The sequence below is a fragment of the Acipenser ruthenus genome, chromosome 7, assembly GCF_902713425.1.
Source record: "Acipenser ruthenus chromosome 7, fAciRut3.2 maternal haplotype, whole genome shotgun sequence".
Lineage (NCBI taxonomy): Eukaryota > Metazoa > Chordata > Actinopteri > Acipenseriformes > Acipenseridae > Acipenser > Acipenser ruthenus.
This window is the reverse complement of record NC_081195.1, coordinates 40,561,256-40,585,477: the sequence shown is the minus strand read 5'-3', so window position 1 is coordinate 40,585,477 and position 24,222 is coordinate 40,561,256. Positions and strand designations below refer to the sequence as shown.

At 37.7% G+C, this 24,222-nt stretch overlaps 1 protein-coding gene across 1 annotated transcript in view; it reads right to left on the bottom strand.

The window, feature by feature from the left end:
• Positions 1 to 2,762: 2,762 nt before the first annotated feature.
• The window catches only part of LOC117415944 (protein O-mannosyl-transferase TMTC3-like), a 41,001-nt gene continuing 19,541 nt past the window's right edge, over positions 2,763 to 24,222 (bottom strand). Inside the window, exons 11-14 of the mRNA XM_034922203.2 lie at positions 17,400 to 17,503; positions 6,709 to 6,878; positions 4,691 to 4,917; positions 2,763 to 4,090 (exon numbers count right to left, since the gene is read on the bottom strand). Of these exons, the coding sequence (XP_034778094.2) occupies positions 3,273 to 4,090; positions 4,691 to 4,917; positions 6,709 to 6,878; positions 17,400 to 17,503 (1,319 nt within the window). The 3' untranslated portion in view covers positions 2,763 to 3,272. The remainder of the gene's footprint in view (positions 4,091 to 4,690; positions 4,918 to 6,708; positions 6,879 to 17,399; positions 17,504 to 24,222) is intronic.

The following is a 24,222-nucleotide window of genomic DNA, read 5'->3' as shown; positions in this document are numbered from 1 at the left end:
TAAGAAACAAAATTAAAAGATAGGTGACAGCAAACAAATAATCTGATAAAATGACATTAGAAGATACGTACTCAAATTTGTAGGTCAGCGGTGTTAACTTGTTGTTCCAAATGGAATAAATAGGCATAAAGATCCTTTTGACACTTCTGACATGTCATTTTTATAGAGGTTTAACTTTCCATTCACATTTTCCACCCACATTCTTTCAAGGTTGTTGAGATCTCATCAGTTATTTCATGGATGTAATAGATTTAGCTGGCCAGTAGATGCTATCTGAATTATTCTTTGTTTGCAGAATATTTTCTCTAGGTTTGTCAGAGCATCCTTTGGATTAGGGCTTTTGATAAAAAAAAAAAAGATACCCCCCCACCCGATACAAAAAAATGAAAATCGGTTATATCCAGGGGTTCACATAATGTACACAGGTACGCATGCAAACCAATAAAGAAAAATGCAGACTTCCATATTGTTCTTTAAAATGCAAAGGCGTACCGTCAGTACATTTTTAACAGGAAAGCATTTTTCATAAAGGCAGCGAGGGTGCTCATGCTTGCAAGGTGAGCCAAACAACCAATGATAGCAGGGATCTCTATTAAGCTGTCCAATCAGAGAAGAGGGATGCAGTTATGGGGAGTGGCATTAATGAAGCTCGCTGACACTTCTCTTCCCAAACTGAGCAGGGGGGTCGATGTTTGAAAGCTGTTACATTTAAATGTAAGTTTTAGAAAATACATTTACTTAACCATTTTACTTAAAATAATATATTGTTCATCCTCAGCTACATCCTTATAAATATACTGTTGTGCTGTCAAGCTAACATGTTCAACAACATTAATAAAGTGATGAAGTGTTTGGGTTTTTGTTTTTGAATCCCCAGGGCGGCAATATGGTGGTAGGATATTGAAATAAATGGAGAATGCGTGATGATTTGTTAAAAATTGTAATAACCAGCAATCCAGACTCCTACTTAAAGATTCAGAAACTATTGTTGTGGTCTCTGACACTGCCATCCCAATTGTTTGATCTGTCGGAGGAGGAGGTGGAGTTAGACAGCAACTTGGATGATGATCCCTAATTTTGGTGAGTACCAAACTATTTCTGCTGGTACTCACATGAGAACCTAATGTTAAGTTGTGAACCCCTGGTTATATCCAATAAACACCGGGAAAACCCTGGGACTGGTTATTCAATTCACGCTGACTTTTCACCCCTTTCCCCAGTGAAAAATAAATTAAAAAAATACAAATAACCTGCAAAAAAACTCTGTGTAGTGTAGTTGATCAATGTCCCTCCTTCCTGATTTGTATCTCACACGTATTTGTTTTGAATACTTAAACCCACCCCAACTAATGACTGGCAGCAAATTCCTACATTTCTACTGGTTGATTGTAACACACTTGCGAGATTTAAAACAAGATTATAAGAAACAGCGGATTGTTCTAGCTTGTGAGATTTAAAGCTATATTCCAGTTTGATGGAGTATTTACACACTTGTGGAATTAAAAACAGATTTGCAAATCGTGGCGAAATGTAAAAAAAATGTCTAAAAACCAGAAGGATTTTGTTGTGGAAGAAAACAAAGGAATTAAGGTACAATTGAAAAAGTGTGCAAGTACTGTCGAGTTACTATACATATTGTGACAGAAAAAAAACAAAAGTAACCGAAAACAATATTTTCATACAGTATATAAAAAGTGAAAGCCCCCTGTGACAGAGAGAATGAATCTTGGTTATAAATCTTCCTCCCAACCTGTGAGGACGCTGTGTAAAGGGAACAGAGTGCCCCGGACTAGATGGTCTGACAATTCATTCCAGGGAAAGGTGGAAGTCGGCCATCTAGGAAGGGGGCGGAGCTACGGTACACCAAGTCATTGGACTGTAATCCATTATTTTGTAATCACATCACCTCTACACCTGAGCACTGCAAACCACTTTGTCCCCCCCCCCCCCCCCCAAACAAAACGATTTACATATTACTTAAATAGCTAAAAATAAACACCGGAAAATGAAATTAATAAAAACAGAAGCCAAATATGATGCATTGTTAACAACAAATTGATATTTCTTTGGTTAACTAGAACCTGTCTATAATCATTTTCTTATATGGGGCCAACATTTATGGAAGGAGCAACCTTTACATCTTAAAGAGTGATCCCAAACAAAAACAGTAACTTTATGTGCACTGCTTTTTTTCTTTAACAATTCAAACCCTTCATGCATCATTTTTGTATTTAAATATTAGAGGTTTGCACAGGACCCAATACTCCTATTGTATTTTGATGATGTCACCAGAAGTACTTTGAATATCTGGCCTCCACTATATTCCTGTCATCAAGGATCTGCATCCCTAGCACACAACTACTGAGCCTGGCATTTATTAACCAAACATGAGAAAGGTGACATACACAAGTAACAACTGTTTCTAGAGAGCATCTAAGCAATGAATACATGTTAAAACAGCCCGAAATAATAAAATTAATGATTTGTAATGATGTAGAGGATTCTTTCTTTCATATCAGAAGTTAGAAGTTCTGCCTCACTCCAGACGTTCCTGCATAACTTGAAAAACACGATCCTAACTTCTTAAAAAAAAAACTAGATGTACTAACCATCAGTGTACTAACCATTCCATAAAAACAAATTACTTTTTAGGGATATCCCTCTGATAAATTGAAAAAATTACAAGCCCAGTGTCAATTGCAATCTATATACCTATTGGTTCTTTTACAAAATGTGTTAATGAATAAAATTAAAAGTTTAGATAAAACAACAACATTTATACATTTCAGTTAATCAAATACATTTACAAAAAAGCACACAATTTAAGGTAAAATACATAGACATAAAATAAAGCATGTTAGGACACATAAGCATAGTGTTTTAGGTAAATTAAATGTTTCATAATCTGCAGGTTTTAAACTGAATGATGCATTGTATTATGCAATATAATAGCTACAGATTGTCCAAGATAAACTTCAGTCACAAGAAACAATATAAATACTAAAAAACTGGGGAAAAACAAACCCACACCTCAACAATAGTTTATACAGTATATGATCATTTACACCTGCAAGGCAGTTTCTTGTTTCTGATGACTAACATGTTGCATGTTTAAAAAAAAAACAAAAAAAAAAACACATTATCAACTGGCATTACCACCTGTAATACTGTACCAGTTTAAAACTACAATGGAAATGATTTTCAAAAGGACAAAAACTGCACAATGGCAAAGAAAGAATGTGAACATTTTAAAATCAAAAGATTGAAAGTGGTTAATCGCCACTTAAAATACGTTCAATCTCTTCCAGTCTCTTCAAGGCAGCAGCCCTTTTCTTTTCAATCTCCTTCATTTCCTTGGTAGATTTGATTTTAGTCCTCTTGTCAGGGTGGCTTTCCTCTAGCAGTTTTTTTGATTGTTCTTTGCTCTGACTGGGCTTTTTGGCAGGGGAAGCTTTCTGTGTATTCTTGTCATTCTTTCCCTTTTCCAATGGAGTTTTTTTTTCCTCCACTGCTGGGCTTGAAGCACCATCTGCTGGAGATACTTGCTGGCCTGCAGCACTCAGAGCAGCAATTTTCCCCCGGACTATGCTCAAGTGCCTGTGGATGTACTCTTCATGGGGTGCCAAGGCCAGGGTCTCCACCAGGCACCTCTCAGCCTTCAGGAGGTCACGCTCTTCGAAATAAACCACACACAGGTTGTGTTTCCCTTGAACGTTGTTGGGGTCCATTTGGAGAATCCTCTCAAAACATTCCTTGGCTCCCTCGGTGTCCTTTTTGTGATTCATCAGGATGTCACCTTTGAGGATCAGGCCTTTAACATGTTCAGGATAGTAAACTAACAATTCATTCAGAACAGGTAAGGCGTCCAGCTCCCTACCGGTCTGAGAATAGAGAAGGGCCAGATTAAACAGTGCACTCCTAAAGCCTAATTGCATCTTTATGGCCTTTTTCATCCACCGTTCTGCCTCTTCATTTTTATTGTCATCCATGGCAAGCATGCCAAGGTTAAAGTACCCGTTTGCATCGTCGGGGTCTTGCTCGACATAGATTAGAAATCTTTGTTTGGCCTCTGGTCTGAGTCTAGCATCACCTAGCAAACAAACAAATAAGCAAACAAATCAATTCCTGTAAATTATCAATAATAGTTCATGCTATGGCTGTAGGATTGGACTTAAGACCCCCCTCCCAACAAGGTTATATTTAATATCGAGTTACTATAATAATTTGTTATTTAGCAAATAAACCACACACACAAACAGGACTTCTTAAATGTATTCATTAACCACACATTACTGATATTCTCTGTAAACAGATGTCTTTAAAGCAATTACAACACTGTAATTTCATGAAATGTTCATCTACATTTGCCAAACACAACAGCCAATGTCTATCTGGGGGACAATTATAAATCCTGGCTGCATACAAACACAACACCTGGTTGTCTTCAACTGCTATTTATCGTATGATTTAAGACTAAGCTAATTAAATTAAATTAATCTCATTCTTTCTCCAGTTGTGACAGAACTTTGTTGGTTGGTCCGAAAATGTATACCATGTCTACAATATGTAGCACACATTTGTATAAATGGGTTTTACATGACAACTTAAAAATTGGCTAGGTGACCCCTACAACATTTTTTGCAGTATATGGAATGTTCTATGACATTACAGAATGGTCGTATTGACTTACCAGACTCCTGCATCAACAGAGCAGAATTGAAGAGTGCTAGTTTATGCTTGGTGTTCAGTTCTAATGCCTGGTTGAAATTTTTCAGAGCTTCCGAGAGCTCTTTCATTTCAATGTTAACAATGGCCAGGTTGTACCACAGGTCTGCGTTGGTTCTGTCCAACTCCAGGGCTCTCAGATAGGCATCTCTTGCTTCCAATGGCTTTTTCATCTTAAGTAGCAGTTCTCCTCTGATGACAAATGCAGGTTTAAAGGTTTAATGGGGAAACACATGTCTAAAGGTTTAATGGAGAAACACAGACAGCAACAAAATACTGAATTTAAACTGTGAAACAACCTAAAGATAGAATTAAAGCCCATAAACCCAGTACGAATCTAGAGCCCATTTCACACTGGCGTGCTGTACCCGGGTCAGAACCTACCCGGGTCAGGACATGGTGCCATGCAGGTCTGGTATGCGATTTCACACCGCTTTTGATAAAGCAGGGTTGACCTGGGTGACAGACGCAAGTGCACAATACGAGTATCAATGCCCCGGAAGCAGCTTGTTACAGACGCTTCCATCCAAGCTTCTCTGGATTGAACCGTCAGCCCAAATGACGCTGGCTCATGCTGTGTCTCAATCAAAAAAAATATGGCTAAACAGAAATGTTCCTTGCAGAAGTGAAACTTTCACGCAGGCGTGGCTGTTTGTTACTGAGTCAGCTCACGAACGGCCGTCAAACATTTTATCTCGCTCAACCCGGGTCAAAGCGTGTTGACCCACATCCTGAGGTGGGTCGCTGGGACCCGGGTTAACCCAGGTACGTGGTTTCACACTATGCAGGAGTGTGCGAAAACTTGAAACCTAAGAAATGGAGTTCATTCACTTATTTGCCCGCTGCTGACATTTCCATGTTGTTTCTCACAAAAACACTAAACAGTTGATAAATCCTATTTTTGACTAAAGTTTTTTTTTTTTATTAACACACAAATTTCAAGGTACCAGCAAAAAAAAAAACTATTATCAGGAGTCTCAGTTTTAACAGTTTGGACTATTTTTAAAGTTAACGATTCAACAGCTAATTTAGGATTTACTTACCTGGTGTGTTAAGTAATGGCGAAAAAAAAAAAATTGTAAGGAGAGTTAAAAATATAACTTTCTGGTAATATAGTGTGTATTAATCAAGTGATAGCTAGGGTGCACATTGAGTGCAAGGCCCTGTCCATACTACATAACCAATCTTGAGAACCGTACTCAAAATTTTTTTTACCAATCCAGCTCAGAGCATCCACACCAAAGTACCGTTTCATGTTTAATCAGGCTTGGTGCGTACGCACACTATTAAATAGTTCTGTTACACTTCCTAGCAATGCAATGGACTGTGGGTCTTAATATGACATTATCCCACCATGCACTGTATTTTAGGTTTACAACTCCTTCAGGCACCTGTTCCGAGTACTGTATTTGTAATGTCCACGTGACAAAACATATCAAAAGCATTTTGGGATATTGGAGGATACACAAAACAGTGTGTTTGGTATTACAGCATCCACACTTGTGACAAACCGCACTACCTGACATGATATAATTAACAACCGGACTCGAGGCTACCCTCTGAGGTGGTTTCGAGTGCGGTTCTCGAGTACGGTATTAAATGCTGTGTAGTGTAGACGCTAACCGTATTTAGCATTTTTAAGTCGATTTAAAAGGCAACTAATACGCTTTTAAAGACAGAGTGTGGACAGGACCTAAGATAACAGTCTTACGAGTGGATACATCCTGCGTTTGCCAGCTGCTATGACATGATTTGGAATCTGAAAGAATGACAGAAAATTCCACTTTTCCATAATAATGGGCGATTAATCAAGTAACAACCCACAATTCAAGTTTCGTAAAAAAAAAATCCGGTGGTGTCAAAGTTGCATTTTTATAATGAAGATTATAACCAATTACACATGATGAATGTTAAAAGAGGAAGTGGTTGCTGTTGTAGTCTACACAGAGCAGGTTCAGCACTATTTAATTATTGTCCACTTACCTGCTGATGTAAGCCTGTTTGAAGTCTGGTCTCATACTGATAGCTTGCCGGTACAGCTGGTCAGCTTCTTCTAGGCGTGATTCATTTGCACGAATTAAGTTTGCAAGGTTTATGTAGACATTTAGATGGTTGGGGGCAACACGGGTTGCATACTTCTTGCCTGGGATGATCTACAAAATACAACAGGATCTTACCAGAGTAAAAATGGCACAGTTTTTTTCTGACTACCATTGAATCAGCTACACTCCATTAGTCCTTACACCAGATGGCAAGAGTGCAGAGCATGCCAAGCTTTAAAGACAATAATGCATTTTGTCAGAGCACTGCTAAACTGCACCTGGTTTGAAATTATGCTGTTACGTCAATTGACTGTTCACGCGCGTTCAAATGGGAGTTAGTTATTGAATTAAAATCAATAGGGCAGGCTGCATAAAAATTGTTTACAAGTAGAAATACCCCACAAAACACTCACCATTTTTATGAGTGGAGGAGATGTTCAGTCTAGCAAGAATCTCAAATAAACTGCACTATCCTTTTTATAATATGAATGTAAATATTATACTACCTGTACAGTACTTGTACACTTTCAACTATGATTCACTACTCTGTGAAGTTAGGCAAGAAATCAAATGTCCTTAAGTGCAGCAAAGCCTCAGGTGTCGACATGATTCATGCAGAAATGCTTCAAACTGATATTGACACGGCTACACAAGTACTGACAGATCTTTTCACTAACACCGTAAAGACTGATCACAAGGTCTTATTGTTAGACTACTGAAAAAGGGTGACCTGGGAAAATGTGAAAATTGGAGAGGTATTACACTCCTGTCTGTTCCCAGCAAAGCGGTTCTGCAGAATCCTTCTAAACCGAATCGACAAAGCAATGCACAAAGCCTTGTCAAGAGCAAGCTGAATTCCATAAAGGCAAAGGATGCATTGGCCAGATTTTTGTCTTAAGAAACATCATAGAACAATGCCTAGAATGGAAAAGCATTCGATATTATTCATTGTAACAGCCTATGGAAAATACTGGGTGCATATGCATTTGCCACTTTTACAACCACTTTGAATAGTGTTATTCTAGATAATGACATCTCAGGATGGTTCCTAGTCAATACTGGACTCAATGAAATTATTTCTATCAATGCAACGCCAGCTCCCATAAACATATATGGAGAAAATATCGAAGAAACAGATTTTACCTACCTTGGCAGCCTTGTTAGCAATGAGAGTGGTACAAAGAAAGACAAAATCAAGGCTTAAAGCACAGCTAACATTATATGGAAGTCAAAGATGTACAGTCTGAAGTTAAAGATCAAACTCTACACCAGCAATGTGAAATCTGTGCTACTGTAAAGTTCGGAATGTTGGCGTGTAACCAAAGATGACAATGACAAACTGTCTACAACAAATTTCTACGAAACATATGTCGAATTTTCTGGCAGAATAAGATATCAAAACAAGGATTTGTACATTAAGACTAAATCAAGTGACATTAACAGAGAGATACGTCAGAGAAGACTAAAATGGCTAGGCCATGTACTTCGGATGCCATAGGGCAACACCACCAAAATTGGAATATGATGGACCCCACAGGGAAAATGCAAGCGAGGAGGACTGTTGAGGCACATCTGAAAAACACAATGCATATGTGGTGGGAGGAGGCAGAGAAGGTAGCCAAAGATAGATCATTATGGAGGTCAAAGGTTATAGCCTTATGTTCCAGAAGGAACAGAGGACTAAGAGAAAGAAGAGACTATATCAAACAATTATACAGTCCTGTTAATTTTGTATTTGTTAATATATCCTTCTACCGCATGCTGTTGCCTTTATGCTGGGGTCTCCAACCCTGGTCCTGAAAAGCCCCTATCCAGCAGGTTTTATAGGTGTCTTTACATCATCAGTGGCTAAAGATCTGGAACACATGTTAATCTTCATTAAGACTAATTAAGACAATAATTGGTGCAATTAAGTAACTGAGAATTTGGTTTAAATGAAAACCAGCAGACCCAGTAGCTCTCCAGGACCAGGGTTGGAGACAGCTGCCTTAAGATAACAAAATCTAAACTTTATTAAATTCTCTCCCCTGGATAACAACATTTAAATTTCAATGCATGATGTTGCCAGTAAGCAACATATTTTACGAATGAGGACCAGGGTTCAATATGATGCAATGTGAGGAGGTGGTACAGCCCGCCAGGAAGCTGGATTTGTAAATTCCTCTTTTTCTATACAATTTGTTGACAGTTTGATCACCATATATATGTTAATAAAATGTGTTCAATTCTGATCTCTGAATCGGATAGATTAAAAAAAAAAAAAAAAAAATCTAAATTTTGTGTATTACACTGACAGTATTACTAACCTTTAAATAAACATGTACAGTAATACTTTCATTCTGTACTGGTGGGGCATTTAATACGTGTGTACAGTCTTTGTGTCTGTGCAGTGTAGGTATACATATACAAATACAGTTATCGTCAAAAGCTTAAATTCCCCAATGTATGGTAATATCCCTACATTGGGGTACAGTGTTTGCTCCAGGACTTACAGCCCCCACTCTAAATTTTAAGGGGACATTTTCTTCGGTGAGGGGGTCAATATGTTTGGTAATTCAGAACCAACCACCATTTCTTATTTATTTTTTTATTTTTTTTTAAACATGCCAGCAGAGTTTACTGACCTTTTGTTTCTTAAGAACAAAAAATAAAACTGTAACGCTGTAGATACAACCACGGTGTCTCTGCAATACTCACTGTCACTTTTGGGGAAAATATTGGGAAATGTGTCACAGTGATGCTGGTGTATCACTGAGTAGAGGATATTCATTGTACCAGATCACATTAGAACAGGGGTTTTCAATCTAAGCTGCATACCCCTTTCCAAAAAAGTAGTCCACCACATACCCCCATCTGAGATAGTCATAATAAAATTAAAACAGAAAAAAAGGTTTGTACAATAACATGATACAAGAAAACACACAAGCCTTGGAGTGTGTGATGGATAAAATTATAAAAAAAATTACAGTATTATAATTGAAAAAAAAATTATATTATATTTACTCTGGGATAAAAATAATCCCTCAAACAGGTTTCTAGTTGTTGGAAACATCAACATTTTATTGTAATTACTAATTAATTAAAATCAACAAAGCCTCCGTGCTAAACTCAGTCACTCAGAAATGACATAGGACTATTCCATGATAGCAAATGGCAATCATGTATTTTTATTGATAATAAAATTACAGAAAAGGCAAAGAAAAGTTCAATATCCAGGGCTCTCTACAGCTGACCTCATTACGAAAACATATTGGCATTTAATTCTTGGTGACTAAAACGTACAGTATCAGTAATGATGCCAATTAAAAAACAATAATAAAATGCTTACCTAATATCAGTGTGATGGATGTCCCTGCTTGTTACCACACAAATCACTGATGATGGCAGGAAAATTGGAGAGAGCTTCAGTCGCAAGACATTTTTGGCGTTTTTAAACTAACGGTATTTCGTCTTGATCACCCTTTGCTAGTAATGTACTAGTATTGAACCGACAATCCATATTTGTTCATTGGATTGAAAACTAAACTCACACCAGGCGTAAAGGCTTGTCAAATTAGACCGCATGCAATACTTCGGTTTCTGATTGGCGATACAGTATGTATTTTGAAATGAACCAATAGTACTTAAGTTACAATAAACTTTAAATCGGGTCATTGAAAAAAATATATATATATCGACTTGCAGGCATGAACGCACGCAGGAAATAAAATGAGTTAAAGACTACGCTTTTAGTTGTTTTTTTTATTTATTTATTTATTTTTTTATCCCAAAGACAGACTACAGAAACCGCCCAACTGTTCATATGACATTTAAAACAGGGTTTACTTATAACGTACATATTTAATATGTAAATTAGCCATGGGGGCACTGAACGCTCTGTCACAACTCGTCAGTCTGGTGTTAGCGATTAAACGTTGATTACATGATAAAAGTTTGCAATAGATTGGGAAGTGGTAATAAGTAAAATGCGTTGTCTGCCATTTCAGAATTTCTCGTGTACCCCAGTTTAAAAATGCTACTGTCCTGACTGGTAAATTCTTACCTTCCAGCGGCCCCTTTATTTTGACAATTGCCATATCAAATGGCATTTTTTTTTTTTTTTTACATTTTTCATTCTTAGCCCCCAAGTAAATACAGTTTTCAAAGAAATGTTTGCTCTATTTTTACAACACACGTTGATGTTGTTGATATGATAAACACGTATCTGCTTCAGGTACTGTATTGAATTTTTTTCAAGGTTAAATGATGGCCCGTGTTACACAGAACACTAAAAATAAAATGTCAAATATACAATATGTATTTCGTTGGTTTTGTGGATTTGCTATATTTTAATACTGCATATAATGACATGGTTTTGAAAATGCTACTTACCAAAACCGTGACTGCACGTGAACCGTATTACATCATTTTATTCCGATTCCAGTGGTGTTCTCAATGCATGATGCATTATATACAGTGCTGTATAAAATCACACACACATATATATATATATATATATATATATATATATATATATATATATATATATATATATATATATATATATATATATATATTGTGAAGGGTTTTAGTCCTTCGGGTTCTTTTCCAGCACTTTAAATGACCCAGCCACACACAAAACTTGATTTTTAAAAGCGCTGTTGCGCTATTTTTTTATAGTCACAAAAACCAAAATAAACAAAACAAACACTTAGCTCTTTTACGAGCACTAACTAACACACAGGTACACCCTGACTACAAGTGGGACAGCTAGGCTGTTTCCCCACCAAACAGTAAATAAAACCACACAGGTTTAATACAACAAACTTTACCTCACGACTGCTAGAAGCAGAGTTCCTCTTTCTGCCTCCTTCTACTCAGCAGCCTAGAACAAACTGGCTGCTCTCTTTAAATACCCTGCACCTGGCTCTGATTTACAATGATCACCAGGTGCAGGGGATAATTAAATAATAAAACAATAAGCAAATTAACAAAATGTGCATACGCACATGTTTTCTGCAGGGAGGATATTAACCCCCTCCCTGCTGTGTTACAATATATATTACATATCATTTTTTTTCTTTGTCATGCCGTTATAGGCCTACTGGCGAAATGGCCAAGAAACAGTTGGTGCTTAAAACAAACTGAATTATTTTGGGACAATTTTAGCATTTTTTGTCATAGAACAGACACATTTCACATATTTTAGAACGTTACCGTAGTCTACTTTTTTTTTTTTTTTTTAAATCAATGCGGTTTTCGTTTCACAAATATACTGCACTTCGTCTATAAACTGTATTGCAGTACGCACAAGTTCAAATTTCTCCCATTCACTTGCTAGATCACTCCATATCTCCAAACATCAGACAGATATTTTGTCTAGCAAATAGATAAGTAAACAGCGGATGATTTTCACAGTATTTTTAAGCACAAATATAATAGCCTGCCGAAGCTGATTACTTACTGTTCCAGAGGTAATGGTCGGATGTAACAGGGACACAAGGTTATATTTGCGCCGGGCCATGTTGTTAACAAGCCTGATGATGTTGTCGTCCAGGCTTTACTGTGAAACTGAATGTAACCAGGGAGGGTGCGAGCGCATTCTACTGGACTGGAGAATAAAAGCACAGGAGTTTAATTATGAAAACGCAAGTGTAAACAAACAAGTAAAAAAGATTAGCCTGTCGTCAGACATGTCATGTTAATACAAAATGCATTACTTTACTGCGTATTGGTATTGCGTCTGGTCTGGGAAGGGGGACACACAGGCCGAGTTAAGAGAAATTCAGCGGGACATTTTTTATATCAGGGGGGCATTGGCGCAATGGCACGGCCTAGCGCGAACACTGGGGGTATGTAAACTTTTGATGACAACTGTACACACACCTGGAGCCACTGTCCCTCACTTTTTCTTTTGTTTTTAACAAGTGAAACAATAAAGTATATTTCAGCTTTTAATAACAAGTGTGGCATCTTTTTCATTGCTAAGCATCATGATTATGCTACACCGCTGAGTTCCTTGCATTCACAGACTTGGCTGAGAAATCCTGCCGTTTTACTTGCACAAACCGCACCCACAAGCGAAACACAGGACTCTTCTTGTTCGGAAACCTGTGGATAAGATGGCCAGACAAGTTGGAGTTGCTACAACCCCAACAAACGCATGTGTTCACAGACCCTGTCTTTCACACTATGTTTGTCTGTCAGTACAGTGTGTGGCATGTTCCAGCCTCCCACTTCGTCACAGATGAGGTCGGCACAAATGGAGCGTTTTCAGTGGGCATGGCTTAGGATCACAAAATCGCTTTTATCACAAAATGTGGGCACATAAACCATTTTTTTTTACATTTTATTTTTGTAGTTTTATAACGAATTAATACAGCTGATTTGAATAGGACCTAGACATGCGCTTGTTTTATTTTTTAGACTAGTTAAGCTACTGTCACATTCAAACCTTCTTGCTTACCCATATACAGTGGTTTCCACTATTCACCCCCTACCAATAATGTCACATTTTGTTGAATTACAAATAATATGTGCAATTTTTCAAACAAACTTTTTTTATTCAAAGCTGTAGTAATTAACCCTGTGCGGTCCATTTATTCAGCGCGTCTCAGGTCCAATTTATTTTCACACGCGCAGTTTATTTTAGACGCGCTGTTTAAAAGTATTTTTTTTCACAGTAAAACAGGTTTAAAAGGCACTGCATATCAACAGGACACTCAGTACTGCATCTCCAGCCAAGCCCCAGCCCTTGTTCACTGTATTGTTCACATACCTCTTCATAGTCGTGCATACCGATAAATCATCTCCCGATCACTCGTTTTATCACCAAACTCCTCAATAATGCGATCCAAGTCATTATTTTATTACTACAACATCTCAAAAAGCTCTGCAAATGTCTGCGATATTCTTTGAGTGCTGGATGCAGAAGCAGCTATCTTGTTTGTTTATGTCCGTGTTATCTCTGTGGGGCCAGGGCTATGTGTATTGCTGAGATACACCCCTTTTTTCGGCTTCTCTCGGCTCCTATCAGTCTCACTCAGCCATTGAATGGTTTTCCCGGCTTTTTCCGGAGAAAAAACAACTAGAGACCTGTTTTTTACGTCTTTTTGATGATGTCGGACCGGAAAGGGAAAATTGTAATGTCGGATCTGGTCCGACATAGGACCACAAAGGGTTAAACTGAACACTGTTATATGAGGAGGAGGTTAAATGTCAGCAAAACCTGCAAAGAAAATGTACAAAATGAAATTTACTGGTTGCATAAGTATTCAGCCTCCTTTGCATAGGTCTCTACTAGCTTTGCACAGTAGGATTGTGAAACTTTTGCCCATTCTTCATGGGAAAATTGCTCCAGTTCTGATAAGTTTGTTGGGGAGCGTCGACAGACTGCAATCTTCAAGTCTCACCGTAAATTTATGATTGGATTCAAGTCAGGACTTTGACTGGGCCACTCAAGAACATCAATTCTCTTCTTGTTCAACCACTCCAGTGTGGCTTTGGCTTTGTGCTTCGGGTCATTGTCCTGCTGAAATGTGAATTTCCTCCCCAGTTTCAGAGTCTTGGCTGATTCAAACAGGTTTTCCTCATGGATTCGCCTGTACTTTGCACCATCCATTCTTCCCTCTATCCTGACAAGCTTCCCAGTCCCTGCTGAAGAGAAGCATCCCCATAACATGATGCTGCCACCACCATGCTTGACAGTTGGGATGGTGTTGACTGAGTGATGTGCAGTGTTGGGCTTGCGCCACACGTAACGCTTCTAATTGAGACCAAAAAGTTGAATTTTTGTCTCATCTGACCACAAAACCCTTTTCCACGTGTCTGCAGTATTATCTACATGCTTTTTCGCAAACTCCACACGTGCTTTAAGATGAGGCTTTTTGAGTAATGGCTTCTTTCTTGCCACCCGTCCATACAGGCCAGCTTTGTGTAGGGACCGGCTTATTGGTGATGTGTGAATACTGACTCCCATCTCAGATACAGAACTTTGCAGATCTCTCAAGGTCATTGCTGGCTTCAGAGTGACATCCCAAACCAGTTTCCTGCTTGCCCAGCTGCTCAGTTTGGGAGGGCGACCAGGTCTGGGTAGTGTCTGGGTGGTATGATGCATCTTCCACTTCTTAATAATGGACTTCACTGTGCTGATAAGGATAAACAGCACCTTTGAAATTTTCTTGTACCCTTCTCCTACTCTGTGCCTCTCTACCACTTTATCCCTGATTTGTTTCGAAAGCTCCTTGGTCTTCATGGTTGCTTTGATGGATCACTATGTGATTTGCAACTTGAAAGTCTATATACCTGAAGGAAATGATCTACAAGTTAAACCACTTTGAGTACACACAGGCTGAAACTATTTCACTAATTTTGTGACCTTTCAAACAAATCATTTGCACCCGAGTTGATTTAGGGCTGCAGTAGCAAAGGGGTTGAATACTTATGCAACTGAGATTAATCTGTTTTTCTCTGTAAATCTTACTTATTTATATTCTATATGCATTTTGAGGCTGTGTGGTCCAGTGGTTAAAGAAAAGGGCTTGTAACCAGGAGGTCCCCGGTTCAAATCCCACCTCAGCCACTGACTCACTGTGTGACCCTGAGCAAGTCACTTAACCTCCTTGTGCTCCGTCTTTCGGGTGAGACGTAATTGTAAGTGACTCTGCAGCTGATGCATAGTTCACACACCCTTGTCTCTGTAAGTCGCCTTGGATAATGGCGTCTGCTAAATAAACAAATAATAATTTTTTAACTTCATCAATGTGGTGTAGTTTGTGTAGATTTCACATGTAAAGTCTAATTTGAAAGCATCGTGGAGTACGCTCTGGTTCCAACAAAATGTGAAAACTTTGCAAGGGGGTGAATACTGCAAACCACTGAGAGTAGTTATTAACAGGGTGACCAGACAGCTCTGTGTTCACCAGCACAGGCTGACACAGTTCAGGTATACAGACTCCCATCATCACCAATGCATTTAAAAGACAGGTGTGTAAGGTTTCTGTTGTTTTCAGACTTTTTTTTACTCTCTAATAAGAAGTATTCAATTGTTGGTATATTTTCTGCCTTCATGTTTAATAACCCATGCTTATCCTTAAGAAAAAAGAAAAAAAGGCATGCATTGGGACTTGTGCAAATATTCTAAAAGCATGACGTTCATTTATTTAGTGTGTTGTGTGTAATTAGACTGACAGCATTGAGGAAGGTAGTAGTTGGTGTGACAAGGTCTGTGTTGCCCTTTCTATATTGTATATACCGCAGGAAACGTAATTTAAAATACGTACATGGTCCATACAATTTTTCAAAACACAAACCAGGTTATATACGAACACACAGCGATTGCACAATTCAAGCTGAATCAAAAGCCTGTTGATTTTAAAAATAAGTAAAATAATCATTACCTGATTGAAATAAGGGAGCCATGCAAGGCTTTGCCTAAGGCGTCAAGTTGTCGAGCACCGAACCAGACGAGACCCTACTACAGAAGAGGGTATTTCATAGCCACTCTCACAATAACATCCCAATGTTCATTATATATATATATATATATATATATATATATATATATATATATATATATATATTACACACACACACACATATACAGACGTGCTCAAATTTGTTGGTACCCCTCCACAAAAAACGAAGACTGCACAATTTTCTCTGAAATAACTTGAAACTGACAAAAGTAATTGGCATCCACCATTGTTTATTCCATATTTAATTGAAATCAGACTTTGCTTTTGATTTTTTATTCAACATAATATTGTAAATAATAAAACAAATGAAAATGGCATGGACAAAAATGATGGGACCGCTAACCTAATATTTTGTTGCACAACCTTTAGAGGCAATCACTGCAATCAAACGTTTTCTGAAGCTCTCAATGAGACTTCTGCACCTGTTAACAGGTAGTTTGGCCCACTCTTCCTGAGCAAACTGCTCCAGCTGTCTCAGGTTTGATGGGTGCCTTCTCCAGACTGCAAGTTTCAGCTCTTTCCATAGATGTTCGATAGGATTCAGATCAGGACTCATAGAAGGCCACTTCAGAATAGTCCAATGTTTCGTTCTTATCCATTCTTGGGTGCTGTCCTGTTGGAGGACCCATGACCTGCGACTGAGACAGAGCTTTCTGACACTGGGCAGTACGTTTCGCTCCAGAATGCCTTGATAGTCTTGAGATTTCATTGTGCCCTGCACAGATTCAAGGCACCCTGTGCCAGGCGCAGCAAAGCAGCCCCAAAACATAACCGAGCCTCCTCCATGTTTCACTGTAGGTATGGTGTTCTTTTCTTTGAAAGCTTTATTTTTTCGTCTGTGAACATAGAGCTGATGTGACTTGCCAAAAAGCTCCAGTTTTGACTCATCTGTCCGTAAGTAACCTAACGTTTGTTTGGGTTATTGGACTATCAGATAAGTTAAGCGTTTGAATAAATTGGTCAATTTTAGATTTATTACTACCTTTCGGGTTTCGTTCTTATTAATTCCAATCACTCTTGGTTGCTGTACTGCATGGGTTTATTTTAGCCTAAACAAAGTGTCTTTGTTCAGTAAACAGGAATTAAACTAGTCTCTGCATTTTTAACAGGGAGTTTCAACAAATCGTACAGTTAGTCATCATGTTGGCAGCCACTTTTTGCATTCATAATAACTTACCTGTGGCATGAGTGATTTTGCAATCATGTAGGCATCCTCGGCTTCTTTGGTTTGATTTAGGTTTTTATATGTTCTTCCTACATTCATGTGGGCACCTATGTCATCTAAAATCAAAAGATAATATGACAATTATTTTGTTTGACAGTTTTTATTAATGATGATCTATTTGCAATGGGAATGGAATGTGCTTCAAGGTAAGTTGATGAGTGACGCTCCGTCAAAAGCCTTTTTTCCGCCTACTCAATTAAATTATACATTTCATACAGTTTAGTTAAATTGAAAGCTTCTGGGGGTAAACTATGATCAAGCAATGGACTTGATATTTTTGGCTTTCGTTACTTTCAGTTAATGTATAGGTCGCAGACAAAAGTATCTGCACCCTACACTTTATATAATTCAAGAAATCATCTTAAATACAAGCACTTATTGAACAATAGCCACTAATTAATATGACAAAGACCAAAATACACAACGTGTAGTAGTTTAACAAACAATCTTTATAAAAATAAAAAAATAAAAACATGAATGCAATTTCAAATATTTGTTCATGACAAAAATAGTGGCACCTTTACATTAAATGTTATTATAAAGTCAATAGCCAGAAAAAGAGGTAATTATTTCCAACATCTGTTGAAGAACATCATTTTGGCAACACAGCAGATGATGGTCAAGACAAATGAGTTGGACTTAAGAGAAAAAAAAAACTCGTAGCAAACTACAACAAAGGAAATGGCTACAGAACAGTATCAAAAGAAATGTGGGATACCAAAATCCACAATCGGAGCAATAATCAAGTATTACCACAAAACAAATTCAACTTAACACTTGAAAGAAGTGGTCGTCCAAAGAAAAATACAGGTACAGAAGGTCTGAGCAAAAAAAAAAAAAAAAATCCAAGATTAACAGCCAAAGACTTGGAAGCATCAGGCAGGTTAGTGCAGAAAGAAACTGCACTAAGGCACCTAAACACAGAAGAAAGAAAATCCATAAAATAAACCATCTAGAATTTGCCAAGAAATATGAATAGGAATCTGAAGCTTTCCATAACAAAATCCTTGGTAGGCCACAGTATGTTTGGAGAAAAAAAAGGGAAAGCCTTCAAATGAAGAAAACCTTGAACCTACAGTTAAACATGGAGGAGGTTCTATCATGATCTTGGGGAGTTTTAGCGGTTCAGGGACTAAAGACATTCATTCATGTGATTGAAGACTGAATAAATACAGCCATGTATCAAACATTCTACAAAGTACAAGGATACCATTTACTCGTAGGCTGATTTGGCAGACATTTCACGACAATGACCCAAAGCATACAACCAAGTCAATTCTGGAACGTTTATAGAAAATGAAGATACAAGTTTGGGAATGGTCTTCGCAATCACCTTATCTCAATCCAATAGAGACAGAATGGGCCCAGATTTCACCAACAAGATGTAACATACTGGTTAAGAATTATCATCAACGTCTGAAAGCCAAAATAAAAGAAAATGGAGGACTCACAAAATACTAAAGCAGGTATGCTAATACTTTAAATGAAATAAGTTTGTTATTTTTTTTTATTATTATTATTTATTAAGATGATTTGTTAAATTACTAGAAATTATGTAATTTTGCTTTCTGTTTTATTAAAAAGTGGTTAAAGTTTACAAATATGTGTACTTAATCTGTTACCTTGAAGTATGGTATAATAAGCGTGGAATGCCAATACTTTTGTCTCTGACTGTATATACACCTCAAGACATTTTTATTTGCCTTCCGCTACGTAGCAGAGGTAGCCTTAATATTACATTTACGATCTGTGCAAATAAACAGCCAATTCAGTTTTCTGGTTTTAAACAATAGTCTCTGTGCATACGCATTGTTGATCAACTAAAAAATATATAAAAAATACAGAAAATGAAAATAAATTAATACTGAAGACATAGTATCAAAATATTGTATGTGCTGTTTGAGGCGTTAGGATTAACAGTCAGTATATATATATATATATATATATATATATATATATATATATATATATATATATATATATAGCGCTATCTCTAGCTATCTGTGCTAAATGCTTTAAGCTTCAGGACGAACGACACCCCTTGATCCACTGTACACTATGGTAAATTTAACCACAGAACATCAAAGGAGATCAATGGTCCTCTCACTTTTGAGACTTTGCAGTATATTTGTGATTTAATGCAGACCAGGTTAACATGAAAAAAAGTTTCAAAATGTGCATGTGTGGAATAAGGTGCATTCATGAGTTTCTGTACCACATGTTCTTGTAAGTCATGCATTCTGGTATACCAGAAAAAAACATTAAATAGGGTTAATTTGTAATTTATAGTTTTGCCAACTTACATCTTAACTCAAACAAATCAATTGGTTTAAGAATGGAAATTCATTAAAATGTCACCAAAATAAGTAATTTATTTATCATTGCAGATTTGTGTTATTCATAAGTTGAATATGAATTATTTAAATATAGTAAAACTTGTGGATTTTAACAGTGTATGAAGCAATTAGGGGGTTTTAAGCATTAAGAGTAAATGCATCTGTTTCAAACATTATTCAGTTTACTTTTGTTCTGGAAGGCACTTTGCCAATAACTTCTTGGATTTTCCTGTAATACACAAGCCTTACTAAAAACATCCCTGCCAATCACTGTGTAAGCTGTTTTCAACACGTCTTTGAACAATTGTCACACCTTTAGATTTGTGTCCTTTGAATGCGTCACTGCACAAGTGAAGACCTATTTCTTTTTAGTACTTTAAACTTGTTAATAAGCTGCTGAACTTCAGCAGACACCAAGTTGCCAGTAGGCATTTACACATGAGCTCTGTACTGAACACTTAAACAAGTCAGGCAAGACAGACAGGACAGACAGGAATTATGTAGAGAAACAATCTGAAACTGTTGCTTTTGATGTTTTATATCTTAGCAGAACCCCAATAAGGGTGTCTGCTAAGAAATAAATATTATTATTAATAATAATAATAATAATAATAAATTATGGAAATTCCATAGTTTTACCATGATCGCCTTCTTAAATCAAAACCAGTCTTTTCTTAAATATCCAATAGGGTTTATATTAACCAATTCCATGTCTTTTGAAACAAAATGATGCATGAATTAGACAAACAATGAGTAATTAAGATTCAGGGTATGTGAAAAAGTAAGTGAACCTCTGGTTTTATCAGCTCAATTAAGGGGATAATTAGAATCAGGTGTTTAAATAATTAGGTAGATCTTCAGGGGTGAGTTTGGGAGGCCCCACCCTATGTAAATATAAGAAACTTTGTGAGTTTGGTCTTCACCATACAGGTGAGTGGAAACACGTCATGTCACGATCAAAAGAAATATCTGTGGACCTCAGAAAAAGTTATTGATGCTCATCAGTCTAGAAAGGGTTACAAGACTCCACCAATTCACTGTCAGACAGATGGAGAAAGTTACAAATGGAGAAAGTTCAAGACCACAGTCACTCTACCCAGGAGCGGTCCTACCAAAATCTCTCCAAGAACAAACCGGAAAATCATCAAGGAAGTCACAAAGAACCCCAGAGTACATCCAAGGATCTGCAGGCCACTCTCGCCTTGGCTAATGTGAGTGTTCATGACTCCTATCAGAAAAAGACTGAACAAGAATGGTGTTCATGGAAGGACAGCCAGGAGGAAACCACTGCTCTCTAAAAAGAACATTGCTGCCCCTCTGAAGTTCGCCAAAGAGCACATAGATGATTCACAAGACTTCTGGATCAATGTTCTCTGGACAGACGAGTCAAAGGTAGAACTTTTTGGCCTCCAAGAGAAACTTTATGATTGGCTAAAACCAAACACTGCGTTCGAACAGAAGAAACTCATCCCAACCGTCAAGCACGGTGGTGGGAGTGTGATGGTTTGGGGCTGCTTTGCTGCTTCAGGACCTGGACAGTGTGCCATCATTGACACAACCATGAATTCTGCATTGTATCAGAAGATTCTAGAGGAGAATCTCAGGTCATCCGTCCGTGAGCTGAAGCTGAACCGAAAGTGGGTCATGCAGCAAGACAATGATCCTAAACATACAAGCAGATCTACAAAAGAATGACTGCAGAAGAAGAAATTCTGCGATTTTGAATGGCCTAGTCAAAGTCCGGACCTAAACCCCACTGAAATGTGGCAGGACCTGAAGTGAGCTGTCCATGCAAGGAAGCCCTCAAATGTCACCAAGTTGAAGCAGTTCTGTAAGGCGGAGTGGGCCAAAATTCCTCAAAACCGATGTGAGAGATTGACCAACAGTTACAGGAAACGCTTAGTTGAAGTCATGGTTGCTCAAGGGGGTGCCACCAGTTCACATACTTTTTCACACATGGATATTGAATGTTGAATTATTTTTGGATACATAAATGTCCTATAGGGTTTACAGACTTTCTCTGCACTGTATATACATTATATATATATATATATATATATATATATATAATATATATATATATATATATAATTATACACATATAACACACACAGTGCCGTGAAAAAGTATTTGCCCAGTCTGATTTTCTGCATTTTTTTTACACTGAATGTTGTTATCCGATCTTCAACCAAAACTAATATTAGATAAAAGGGACCCTGAGTGAACACATAACACAAATATTTGATACATATTTCATTTATTTAATTAAATTTATGCAACACCCAACATCTCAATGGGGTTTAGGTCTGGACTTTGACTAGGCCGTTCCAAAACTTTAAATTTCTTGTTCTTTAACCATTCTGATGTAGACATGCTTGTGTGTTTCGGATCATAGTCTTGCTGCATGACCCAGCTGCGCTTCAGCTTCAGCTCACGGATGGATGGCCTGACATTCTCCTGTAGAATTCTCTGATACAGAGCAGAATTCACGGTTCCTTCAATGATGGTAAGGCGTCCAGGTCCTGATGCAGCAAAGCATCCCCAAACCATGACACTACCACCACCATGCTTGACCGTTGGTATGAGGTTCTTACTGTGGAATGCAGTGTTTGGTTTTCGCCAGACATAACGGGGCCTATGTCGGCCAAAATGGTTCCACTTTTGACTCGTCTGTCGATAGAACGTTCCAGAACTCTTGAGGATCATCCACGTGCTTTTTGGCAAACTTGAGACGAGCATTCATGTTCTTCTTAGTGAGCAATGGTTTCCGCCATGCTACTCTGCCATGAATCCCATTTTTGCCCAGTGTCTTTCTGATGGTGGAGTCATGAACACTGACCTTAGCCAAGGCGAGAGAGGCCTGCAGATCCCTAGATGTTGTTCTAGGGTTCTTTGTGACTTCTTGGACGATTTTACGCCTTGCTCTTGGAGAGATTTTGGCTGAACGGCCACTCCTGGAAAGATTCACTACTGTCCCAAACTTTCTCCATGTGGACAATATGGCTCTGACTGTGGTTCGGTGGAGCCCCAGAGCCTTAGAAATGGCTTTGTAACCCTTTCCAGACTGATAGGCATCAACAACTTTTTCTCCGGAGGTCTTCAGGAATTTATTTTGTTCGTGGCATGATGTGCCTCTAGAACCTGTGTGCTGACAACTTCACTCTGATGGTAAGGGCCAAAGTTAGTCAGATTTATATTGGGCAGGGCTGGCCCTAATTATCCCTTTAATTGGGTTGAGTTTCCTAGGGGGGGGCAATAACTTTCACACCTGAAGATTGCATGTTTGATTACCTTTCACACCAAACAAATGAAAGAAGCACCAAACTTTGGTGTCATTTTTTCTCTCAGACTCCATCTATATACTACTAACACCCACAAAAAAATCTGACCAAATACAATGTGAAAAATGTGCAAAAATGCAGAAAATATATATATATATATATATATATATATATATATATTATTAAAGGTCGGCACGAGTATAAAGTCCGGAACCGGGTACCCGCCATGAAAAATACCCGGACACATACATTTAGTCCCTTCAGATCTGTAGACTCATGTAACCTTTTACAGTACTGGAAATAATAATAATTTAAAAAAAAAAAAACACACCTCCATTTGTTCATTTATTGTAAAGACACCGACATATCTGAATTTTACTCATCGCGGTTTTCTTTTGAAATTTCTATCACATGAAAATAATTTGTTTTTTTCCTCATCTTGGTTTGACAAGTTTTCAAACGCTCTGGAAACGAGTAGCCGTCACACTGATAACTCGGTGAAATTGGCGGGGTATGGGATTTGTAGTTTTTAATGTGTGATTAACAGTGGGCAGTGGACACCAATAAACTACATTCCCAGAGTACATTACGATTGAGCTATAAGTTTAAAGCGTTTTTTTTTTATTATTATTTATTTGTTTTACTCTCAGCTAAAAAAAACAACAAAAAAAACACATTTATTTTTTATAGTCAACCTTTAGGAATTTCTAGTGGCACACGTGCACCTAAATTAAAATTCATGCTCGCAGAACCACATTTTTTGTCGCATATGCGACCAAATTTGTCTCACTGTGGAGCCCTGTTATGTTGTTATGTTTCCGACTTAGTTCCTGATAATAGTTGCTGCAGTTATTATTATTGAGGTGTATTTGCCGCTCTTTGTTACTGTTTTCTGTAAAACATTGATATCCTGTCACTTAAGAAAAGGCTTCATGCAAAGCTTGTTTTAACATTGTCTTTATTATGCCGGCCAGAGACCCTCGCTTACAACTGTATTGTCATATTTTCTACATTTTCTTTAATTTCTCAAATTAATAAATCGATACCTGGGTAGTAAAAAGAGACCCCGGGTAGCGTCGGGTAATTTAAAACCCCTGTTTTCGGGTACCCGTGCCGACCTCTTATTTTTGTGTGTGTGTGTATATACATATATATATA